This window comes from Cricetulus griseus, chromosome 2 (genome assembly GCF_003668045.3).
Source record: "Cricetulus griseus strain 17A/GY chromosome 2, alternate assembly CriGri-PICRH-1.0, whole genome shotgun sequence".
NCBI classification, from domain to species: Eukaryota; Metazoa; Chordata; class Mammalia; order Rodentia; family Cricetidae; genus Cricetulus; species Cricetulus griseus.
In genome coordinates this window covers 377,851,861-377,863,373 of record NC_048595.1, presented here as the reverse complement: position 1 = coordinate 377,863,373, position 11,513 = coordinate 377,851,861, and the positions used below count along the sequence as shown (strand labels likewise).

Here is an 11,513-nt window from a genome sequence, read left to right as displayed (position 1 = left end):
CTGTGTCATTCTGTCTGCAGTTAGATAATGTCTTCTGTGTCAATGGTCACTCTCCCTCAGTCTGCATAGTTCACTGTGTGTGGAGGTGGCAGTGGGGCTGGTCATCTTGGCAGTACTACTATGGCAATTAAGCCAACATTTTAGAGAAACTGAGGCATCTAAGAACAGCCTGACATTTTGCAGGCGGTTCAGGCTGGTCTTTGGCTGAAATTTCACTGAGGGTGACGTAGTGTGTGAAGAAGGCCATGCAAATGTTCAGGGAGGAACTGGCAGGGAGGAAACACAATGCTCTTGTCCCCTGGGCTCAGCCTCCTCCCCTGCATCCCTTCCTTCACAGAGCCTGTAAACGAAAGTCTACTGAAAAGAGCAGGCATAGGGAAAGTCACTCTGTGGAGCGCCAGGGCCCTCAGGCCAGGCTTACCACAACAGTGCAGGAGGGAAAGGGGTTCTTCACCACCACTGTCAGATCCTGCCACTAGCTGGAAGGAGGCCGAAATATCCCCATCCCCATCCTATTCCACTCAGAGACTAGTCTAGGTGTTAGCAGGAATAGGTGTCCCTAAGGCCACAATAGCCAGTGTCCCTGCTATTCTAGCTATGTCTTCCACCTGGAGTTTCAAGGCTGGAGCAAGCCTGGCTCCGAGTCCCATCTTCTTCCCTTTTTCCCCACCAACCTCTGGGGTATGAGGAACTAGACATCACCAGAAGTACAAGGAAAAGCCCAAATGGCTGGGGCTGCCTTGGACATCCTGTCCTACCAAGGCAGAAAGAATGGCCTTTCTCCCACCAGAGGACCTGTAGGACAGGGCTGGCCCAGTGGAGGAGAGGTTGGCATAGAGGAGAGCAGACACCAGCCAGGCTTCTACTTCATGCCACAAGGTAGTGTTCCTTGTCCAGCCACGACAGTCTGCTGGAGGCAGTGATAATTGAGATGCTTCAGATCCTGCCATCTAGGATTCAGGCCTTAAGACCAGGATGGAGGCTGTAGGGTAGGAGGCCTGGTTAGGGTCTGATGTGTAAACCAGTGCAGGGTATAGGCCATGCTCTCCGAGGCACAGGACAGGATGGGTGGGCATCTGCAGGTCCTGCCCACCACTACCCTGAAGCTCAGGAGATCACACAGTTGCTGGACTTGGTGATCCTCAGACTCCCTTTACCTGTGGAGACAGAGCACAGATGTGGAGGCTATGAGAAACAAGCTCAGTGAGTTTGCCACTATGCCCAACCTTGAATCGTCCCCACATAAGCAAGTTTAGAGCTCAAGACTAATGTCTCTCTTCCAAGCTGCCAATGTAGAATCCAGGTCAACAGGGTGCCCAGGAAAGCAAAGGTACTATCTGTTTCAGAAGCCTCACCATAATTGGAGGATCCCCATGATTGGAGACATCAAGTGGTCTGTGTCTTCTGACCAAGGATGACAGGGACTCTGAAGTCAGCCACCAATGACTTAAAGAGTCCTATCACTAGCAGCTAAATATTGTAGGCAGCTTCAAGCGCTCATGAAATCAAGGGCACTCTCAGAGATCCTAACTGGAGGGCATAGGGGCAGCAACGATGAGAGCCCGAACCACTTGCCTTACTGCAGAGCTGAAGTAGTAACCCTGTCCCTGGAGTGGTCAGTGACAGTGCCAGGCCCTGGCCTTTCTGTCCAGTCTCAGCTCCTTCTGCCACTCAGGCAGCTGAGTTAGAGAAGGAAAGCTATGCCTTGGGAGGGCCAGCTGCCCTATGGGCAGTGTGGTCACACTGCTGTGGGGTGGCCCAGGCAGAGGATGGAGCAGCACAGACCTTGGGTTTTGAAGGCTGCCTTTCTCTAGAGGGCCCCGTCCTCCCTCCCAGGCCTCTACATCTACTTCTACCTCCTTCATAATCACAGGAAAGGGCACAGCCATTTTCATGACAGAATCCTGCTCTGCACTCTGGGATGGGGGGGGGGGGTTGCTGCGAGGCTGACCTGACACCTCTAGCTGGCCCTGGAGGCACTGGACAGTTGAAGGCAGAGTCCACGTCCTCAGAATGCCTGCTGGCTGCTTTTCCCAGGTGGAAGCCACTGTGTTACTTCCTGCCGATTTCCCTTTATACAATAAAGACAATTTCCCTGGTGCTCACACCACTGTCCATATCACTTCAGCTGTGAATTTAATTAAGGGGACTGCCTCTTGTGAGTTGTAGTAGCAGGAGAGGCACTGGGCAGGGCTGGACTAGAACTCTGGTGCTGCAGCCCCTTCGTGAGTCCCCATGCCTGTTGAAGGCCACATTGCCTAGGTCCATTGTCCCTGCTCAACTAGCCACTGCCTCACTTTGGTTACAATGAACTCACTCGTCAGGATCTACTGCAAAACCTGCCAAGCCCCTCCTGGGTGTCCCCTAACGCAGGCAGACAACTGTCTAGGAGGAGGTAAAACAGAAAACCAGTGGCCTTCCATGGTGGTGCTGAGGGCTGTGTCTGGTGTGACTCTGTGAAGCTCATTAAATTCTACCACCCTGGAGCCCCTCGCTGCAGCAAGAGGGGATGGATGGCCCTCACTTCCTCTCTTCACTGGGTTTTTCTGCTTGCTTGGCCTGCTAAGTGAATACCCAGTGCCTCCCCAGAGGCAGCAGCACTTCGGAGGCAGGTAAGCAAAATCAACCTCTTGATCTAGAAGCAGGGCAGGAGTGTGCTGAGAGTATGAGAGCACCCAAGAACCTGTGCCCTGCCAGCTCCTTCCCAGAGAAGGTAGTTTTCAGTGGGTACTGACCCTTCCATTTGCAGGTTGGATCCCAGCCTGGAGACATCCCTTATCATCAGGATTCATTTCTTGGACTTTGACAGAGAAACAGGCTTGAAGGAAAATTCTTTGTGTACCATTCCTTCCATGTTCATTTACCAGAAAACTGCCAAGGGCAGATGCCTTGGACCCATTCAGATTAATGTGGAAGAATTATGCCAACCACCCAAACAATTTCTTTTTATAAAGTATGTGTGGCAGGAAAGTGAGTGACCCAAAGAAGACTTATGTGAGAAAGCCAACTACAAAGAGGATTAGTACTGAAGACTGGAGCATGAATGAAGAGCAGTAGGGATGTCCCATGGCATGCAGGAGAGTGGCACAATGTGGCACTGGCATATGTGGAAAAACAGCTAGCAAGCAAGATGCTTCAAGAGAAGGGGAGGAGGGAGCAATGTGGAAAGTCACAATAGGACTGCAGTGACAGCAAGTCCCCTCTTCCTACAGCTTTCAGGGCTTCACATTCTTTTTATCTGGGAAATTCTTTCCCTGATGTCCATGTATCCATTTGAGGCTCTGTTCCAGTCTCCTTAATCAATGAGGCCTCCTCTGGGCACCCTGTATAACAGAGTCATGATGCTTACTGCTCTCAACCATCTCTAGGGTAATGGGTGACACAAGAAAGGGATTTTGTTCATTCCATTCCCTGTGCCCTACAGAGCAAACATTTCAAAACCATATTCTTTATTGGACAAAACAAGTAGGTAGACAATGGCTAGCTATTTGGAGTTCAGACCAATAAAATCTGCTCTGGGTGATGCATGCTTACCTAGCACCATTTTGAGAGAGTCACCAGAGGCCCAGGCAGCCTCAAAGGAACTGGGAAGACAGACAAATTGTTTGGGCTTCTGGTAAGAACAGCACGACAGAATTAGAGAAGACTCAGCGCTAAGAACACTTGCAATAAGGTCCTTTCAGAGGACCTTAGTTCAGTTCCCAGCACCACATGGTGGGTCACAAACATCTGTAAATCCAGTTCTAAGGGATCCAATGCCCCCTTTTGAACTATGTAGGCTCCAGGCCCAATGTGATTCACATCTATACATGGAGACAAAATACTCATACATATAAAATGAAATAAATCATACATGTATGTATGAACTGTACAGCTGCCTCGTCTTTGGAGCAGAGTTAGCTTACCTCATCTGTGTGACCAGAACCCCATGTTGGTCACAGGGCTCAGGATAGTCAGGTCTGAGGACATATTTCACACCATCTGGGGCCTGACCCATGCTCCCCAGGAGCAATACTTGAGTGAAAATCCCAAGAAAGGGGCCACAGATCCGCAGCCCAGGAAGCACTTCCCAACTAATCTACCCCAGATGAGGACTCAGATTTCCAGGTAAGACATCAAAGATCACTAGCCCCATAGGGCAACATGGAAAAGCCTGAAGTCCCCAAATCCAGAAGCCTCGAAGCCACAACTCCAAAATCAGAGATAGGGGTATCATAGGCCTTCCAGTTTCTACAGAAGCGGGGAGATGGTATCAGCTCTAACCTGCTAGAGGCAGCTACAACTGCTCTGAGGAGGCCCTGGGAGGCAGAGATCATTCTGTCTTTTCCTCCCATCCTGTCTGTGGACACAGGTTGGCACTTCTGGAGTTCAAGGATCTTGTTGGTGGGATGCCACCATCTGGTAAATACTTGCAAAAAACAACTGAGTTCTGAGTGACAGCATTTCATTCTATGTCCCCTTTAACACTTGAAAACCATTGTCCATTTTCCAATGATCCCCTAGGAGTTCAAGAACAACACATAGGACCTCCCTGTCTAGCCTAGTGACTCCCCAGGGGCATAGCTTTGCCTGAGTCTCCTGTAACTAACTGCATTGGTGCTAGTCTGAAGACCCTTCTGCATTGGAAAGCTTTGTGGGAAAACCAATGCTCCTGTTCAAAATGCAGATACTTACCTTCAGAGCTTCATGACCTGCTAATGTACCTGTTGCCCTGTGTCATATGGAGCAAACAGGGAAAGGTAGCTCTTCTTCACCGAGTCACTACAGCCATCACATTCTAACTTAACAGGAGTGAGTGTGTTCATGTGTTGGAGATCCTGAAATCCACTATTTTGTTGCATGAATTTCTTTGATGCTGGCATTCCTATGTTATGCTTCTGACTTAATTTAGTGTTTAATTTTAAATTCTTGGCAGTGGGGATTGGTTAAAAGATGAAATGGATCTTCATGGCAACAGCTGTGATAAAAGCTTTGGTTTCCAAAGTGTATTTTTTTTTTCTGTCAGCAACACTAACATTCCACATTTTGCTGAACGTCATCAATTCCTTAGTCTTTACCAATATGGTGAATGCCATCCAGAGAATGATACATTTAGTTGACTAAATCCTGTTTCATAGTAGTTTTTAAAAATGCAGATTTCTGCACCCAACAGTATAGACTCTATACCCTTCACAGGATTTTAAAACTATAAGACTCTATACTATCACAGGATACCTTTGGCTGTGCTCTCCTGAGACTGGGAAATCTCTGTTCCCAGAGAGCCTGCCCAGAGATCCTGTATGGGTGCAGGTGGCAAGTGGCCAAGACGGCAGGAGTTAATAACCCGATGAGGACATGTTTTATTTAGCGGGAAAGCAAACAGCAACGGAACCCAGTTTCAGCCACTAGAGGGGGCTCTGGATCTTCAAACTTCCAGGCTGAAGCCATTGTGGTGCCCCTCCCCCACCCCCCTCCCCAGCCCCAAAGGAGGCGATTCTGTGAGATTCTCCCCAGGGCCACACCTGGGCTTGCAAAAATTTGCATGCTGTTTGACAACTATATACTTCTTATCAAGCAATTTTACAGGCTGTCAGCTCTCAGCTTTTCCTATCTTTCTCTCACCCACCCTGTCATCCATCCACGTTCTCTCTGACAAGAGGGTACAGAGACAGATAGGACAGTCAGCACCAACTCAAAGGGACCTCAGAAGCCCTCCCCAGTTTACCCCTTCTCCTCTAGAAGAGGAGACAGCCCTGGAGAGGGGAAGGCAATATGTCAAGAGCTAAGATCATGCTGCCACTGTCTGTCTCAGCTTGAATGCTCCCTGTGGGAAGGGGACTCCTTCCCTGGATGGGTTCCTTCTCTGAGGAAGCAGCTCAAGTGGCTCCAATCCAACTCAAGCTCCAGGTGTTCCAGGATGGCAGTCATGCTGTGTTCTTAGGTGTATAGTCAGCTACTCAGCAGCTGCCACCTTGAGGGAAGGTACCAGAGGTCCCCGAGCCTAGGGCTTGGGAGGTATAGAAAGAGCCTTTGGAGGAGAAACACAGCTTCTCAACCCTGCCTTTGAGCAAGAAAGAAGCAGGAGTCAGAGGTCTCAGTAGAGAGCTAGGATTTCAGGCCTTGGTGGGGTGGCAAAGAGTATGTGTGCTGGGAGGGTGCTACCTCTTTTGTTCTTCCCCAGGCTAGAGGCGGGGACAACACATTTCAGACTTCCCTATGTGTGTTAGCCACTCTTACCCAGCCCTTCTGCTTAGGGGGCTGGATGCTCTGGAGGAAGAGCTCCCAAAGGCACAATGGGATCTGCTAGTTGGCTTCAGGGCACTGTGTACAAATGCTCAGAGAGAGGCACGGATAGCAAACACAACTGCCTAAGTCATCTAAGCTGAGGAATCTGACACCAGAGGCAGCAGAAAAGGACAAGACAATGGGCTTTTCGTTTCTATGGAAACAGCACCTAAGGGTGAGGGGCAGGAGAAGAGAAGGCTTCCACCTCACTTCCAGTCAGGAGTTAGGAAATGGCCCCGTTGTGGTTGGGCTCACCCCCTCTTCTTCCTTGCCAGGTGTTCACCATGGCAACCCTTCTTCCAAACAAGAGGTACAGAGCACATCAGCATCTTGTGCTGGGAGCCAGTGAAGCCCAAGAGGAATGGGTATGGGGAACCAGCCACTTTTCCCTTGACAGGACAAGGCCCAGGCCCAGCTTTGACCCATGTTTACAGTCACTTTCTATGACCTGCACTTATGCACTTCCAGTATCCACCTGCATCTGCACTCATGTGGGTCATCGATGATGAGGGTGTGTGGAACCTGGCCTGCCGAGCTGCTCAAGCAGTGTGGGCCCACCGGAGGCAGCAGGGGTGGGGCCCTAGTTCTCATACTGTGCCACATTACAGACACCCCTAGACCTGTTCTAAGAGGAACTACATCCCTGGGTTCAACAGGACACAACATGCTTCTAGTCAGGAGAAAAGTGGTGACTTCCCTGCTCTAGGTCATTGATTGAATCAAAGCCAGGTCTATGTGATACCTGAATCCTGGGAGCCCCTGGGCAGCCCAGGACAGATACTTCACAACCAGTTTTCACATAGTAAGCCAGTTAGGAAGCCCAGTTCTCATCACTGCAAAGCCTTGTAACCACAGGAGGAAAAATCCCAGCACAGAAGTCCTTCCAACTCCAGGAAGCTGAGAGGAGACGGAAGGCTCCACAGCAGCCTGTTTGTCACTACCAGACTATTGAAAGTCATGTCGAGACTGCTCTGGAGAAAGAGACAAAAGACAGGGCTTCAAGGAGATCCCTGAGAGATGGTTAGAAAAGATACCACTGCTCTACATCACCAGAGGGCAAATCCACTTTTCAAACAGACATGGAAACTAGGAAGCTGAATAGGGCATCAGTGGGACTGGGTATGTCTGATGACAGTAAGGAGCTGGATGGCCAGAAGGAGCTCTAGACTCTCAGCCAGTTTTTTCACTCATAAAAGGAAAACTTGTCACACTTCCTTCTTTTACTGAAGCTATTATGAAGGTGATATGAATGCCATCGAGGAGTAAAACAGTCTTCCCAGACCATCCCATGCCCATCGCTGTACTAAACACAAGCAAGGCATGTATCACTCCTCCCTCAGAGGGGAGGAATCTGAAACTTGGACCCGCAGTGACCTGCCCAGGGTCCCCAGGTTCAATGACAGGAGCTCACCTGATATGTTGGCACTGGAGCCCTCATTAGCCCTCTTCCCCAGAGGATATTCCACATCAGCAAGAGTCTCAGTGGAGGGGGCCATGTTGTTTAGCACTGCAGGCCTCTTCACTCTTCGGCTGAAGATCCTGCTGCTGAAGCGTTTGCTCTCTTTGGCTGGGGTGGCCTCTCCATTGGCAGCTTCTCCCTTGCCATTCTGGGGGAGTGCCTCTCGGGATTTGTGCCTCAGGTCTACATGTACCTGAGAGACCGTCCTGCTATCTTTTGGTCTCAGCAATCTTGAGGGAATGGTCTCCACTGTGGGCAATACCTGCTCCACTGTAACCAAATCATTCAGAAAGCTTTCCAGACGCCGGGCAGACTCACCACCACCATTGCCCTCCTGTCCCTTTGCATTGCCGTCAGCTTCCTGTTGTTGCCGGGCCGCCCAGCGCATCATCTCTCCTGGAGGAGGGCGGATGCTTGCCACTAAGGCATACTTAGGGTTGATAAGTTTTCGAGCTACAGTGGAGGAGTAGTTGAGGCCAAGCCTGCCTGCCAGACCCAGGTGCTGGTACAAGTTCACCTCCTCAGAGATGGCATACAGCTCCCGGAACTCTATGTCAAAGGGTTCCACGTTCTGCCCTGTCAGGAGCAAGAGAAGGTTCCTGTCCACATAGGAGGAGCTCCAGGTAAAGCTGGGGACAGAAAGCAGAGACATGGGTGGGCCCAGACCTCCACAGTGTCCTACCAGTAGCTCTTCCCTTCAACCTGCTTCAACCTGGTCTGTCACTGTGGCCACACTGCCTGATGCCTGGTGAAAAGTGCCTCTTGCCCTCACAGTGGATTGCTTTTCTTTTACCAGACCAAATTCTGCCCCCTTCCTTCCCATGGGACTCAGGAATCAAGCCTGGATCCACATCTACTCTTCCTGTGTGCCTAGTACAATGCAGCTTACAGTGCCTAAGGTAGAACATGCCATAGGGAGATGGCAGGTCCTCGACTCAAAGCTTTGAGGCTTAAATGAAATACCCAGCACAATACCTGGTACAAACACATGCAATACATAGGAACTAAGCTGTGCCATTGCTAACAGTGTTCCATCCCTACTGATCCTTCCCAAAATGCATAGCATCTACAAAAACCCATACTTTAACTGCAGAAGAGGACTCAGACCATTTATTATTACATATGCTCAAGTCTCACTTAGATTTTCACTTTTTCAGAGGAAAGAGATAGCTTACATACAGGTTCTCATGGACCTGGTACTTTGCTTTCAATTCAAATTCTGGAGTCATCTTTCTGTGCCACATCTGTGGTAGTTTGAATGAGAATGGCCCCCACAGGCTCATAGATTTGAATGCCTAGTCCCCAGTTGGCAGAACTGTTTGTAAGGATTAGCAGTATGGTCTTGTTCCAGGGGGTGTGTCACTGGGAGTGGGCTCTGAGGTTTCCAAAACCCATGTCATTCCCAGGTACCTCTTTTTGTCTTGTGCTTGGGGATAAGATGTGAGCTCTCAGCTCTAGCACCATGCCTGTCTGCTGCCATGCTCCCCACCATGATGTCATGGACTTTAACCCTCTACCCCCTACTGAGATGCTTTCTTTTATAAGTTACCATGGTCGTGGTGTTTGCCACAGCAATAGAAGAGTAACTAAGACGACACCTCACATTGCTTCCCCAGATCTTGTTCCTTTTATTTCCTGCTTATCCCACCTGAAAACCAGTCTCAAGACACAACCAGCTTCTGAGGACCATGGCAACCAGGCAATGCTTACTGCCTAGGAAGAGTTGGTCTTCTTTCTGGAATAATCAGTCTGTCAACAGAAAGGACCTGGGCAGGAGGCTGTTTTTGACCAGGACAGACAATGCCTCTTAAAACCATGACTGTAGGGGCTGGAGAGATGGCTCAGTGGTTAAGAGTACTGGCTGCTCTTTCAGAGGTTCTGAGTTCAGTTTCCAGCAACCGCATGGTAGTGCACAACCATCTAAAATGGGATTTGATGCCCTCTTCTGGCCTGTAGGGATACATGCAGACAGAGCACTCATACTTAAAAAAAAAAAAAGTACATAAAAAACCTAACAACTACGACGGTGGAAGCTCTAAGATAGAACATTCCTGAACAATTAGTATGAATACAGGTTTCCTGGACCCTCCAATATCCTGGTCCAACACACCTGTAAGATCCAGTGGCTACTTTGTCCCCATCCACCATCAGGAACCTTGATGAGAGAGTCCCCTTGATCTTCCCCATGGGCATGTAGAAGCCAACTCCTGTCACAGAGCGGACACGGATGTTCTGTAGAGAAGAGAAAGACAACTTTACCATGTTTGGGGAGGCCTCAAGGCTCTGCACCAAAGACTTGCTTTGGGAGAGGTCCACAGACCCTGACAGCTGCCCAAGTCTTTCCAAAATTCTCTGCTTCCTTCAGCTTTACATGTTTTACTTCCAACAAGCTCAGGAGAGTTCTTGCTCAAAATTCCCAACCAGAGAACTACAGCCCTATGCTGAACCTTACAGTGAAGCCAGTAGTTCTATAGACTGAACACCCTAGGACTAGGTGAGAGCTGCCTCTTTCAGACTTGGCAGCTCTAGGACAACAAAAAAATATTAAGGATATATAAGCAAGCAGTTACAAGTTTCTGAGTCATGGCTTTACCTAGAAGGAAATTTATATTATTAGGATCTTGAACTTCAATCTGAGTCTCTGAGCTTGGGAGGAGGAAAGGGGAGGAGGCAGAGGAATGGCAGAAGGAGACTCCCCTCTCATCTTGGGACCACAACCTGTCCCAGTGGTGCAACTCACCTGAATGCGGAAATCAGCAAGCTCCAGACCCTGACACATCTCCAAAAAGTACTTCACCCCTGCCTCATCCAAGATGATGTACACAGGGACCCGTCGCTTAGAGGCAGCATCTACAATGTCTTGGAATATATCCCCATCAGTAAAAAGGTCCATGACAACAGCAATGACCTGGACAGAGAAGATGCTGCTGAAACATCTTGTGACTGATACATGTTCTGAGACACACCTGCCCAGAGAGGACCACCTTGCTTTGGGGCAACTGATGGCCAAGAGTCAAAAACCTTATCTGCCACCACTCACTGAATTCAAGAGAGGGGCCCAAGGTTACAGACTCTGTTGCTGGTACTTCATCCTGGATAAATCCCAGCCTGCTCTGGAAATTTCCAGAACTCTTCTGAAGCCATATCAGAAGAGGGCTGGGAGCCTGGCGAGCGCTGCTCCTGCTGCCCCATGAAAAGAGCAGATGAGAATGTTATAGCAAAGGTGCAAGGGAGGGGTTCATTTCCATTGGCTACAGATCTGCATGAACATCACTTTCTCAGCAGATCTGGGCACTCTATCTCCCTGCAGCTATGCAAAGTCCTGCACAGCCCTGGTGCTGATGCTGATAGAGCTAGAGCTGGCCAGGTACCCCAGACCTCTGATGCTCAGCCTTCCCTCTACCCCATCATCAAATTAAAAACAGTGCTCAGGAGCCCCCCCCCACAAAGAAAAGCAGCCCTGATAGTGTCCCCTTAGAAGCAGAGGCCTTTTTCGCCCCACAGAAGACCTAGGTGTATTTTTTTAAGTTTTATTTATTTTATGAATATGAGTGCTCTATCAGCAGATACAACTTTATACCAGAAGAGGCCATCAGATCCTACTATAGATGGTTGTGAGTCACCACATGGTTGCTGGGAATTGAACTCAGGACCTCTGGAAGAGCAGCCAGTGCAATTAACTGCTGAGCCATCTCTCCAGTTCCCCAGTTTTCCTTTTTTTAAACATTTATTCTTTTCTCATATATTACATTCAGACTGCAGTTTCCCCTCCCTCTACTCCTCCCAGTTC

General features: G+C 49.3%; 1 protein-coding gene across 1 annotated transcript in view; it reads right to left on the bottom strand.

Moving 5' to 3' along the window:
• Positions 1-1,107: 1,107 nt before the first annotated feature.
• The window catches only part of Fam83f (family with sequence similarity 83 member F), a 29,129-nt gene continuing 18,723 nt past the window's right edge, over positions 1,108-11,513 (bottom strand). The window contains exons 2-5 of the mRNA XM_027404047.2: positions 10,464-10,631; positions 9,834-9,955; positions 7,676-8,352; positions 1,108-1,157 (exon numbers count right to left, since the gene is read on the bottom strand). Coding sequence (XP_027259848.1) covers positions 1,108-1,157; positions 7,676-8,352; positions 9,834-9,955; positions 10,464-10,631 — 1,017 coding nt within the window. The remainder of the gene's footprint in view (positions 1,158-7,675; positions 8,353-9,833; positions 9,956-10,463; positions 10,632-11,513) is intronic.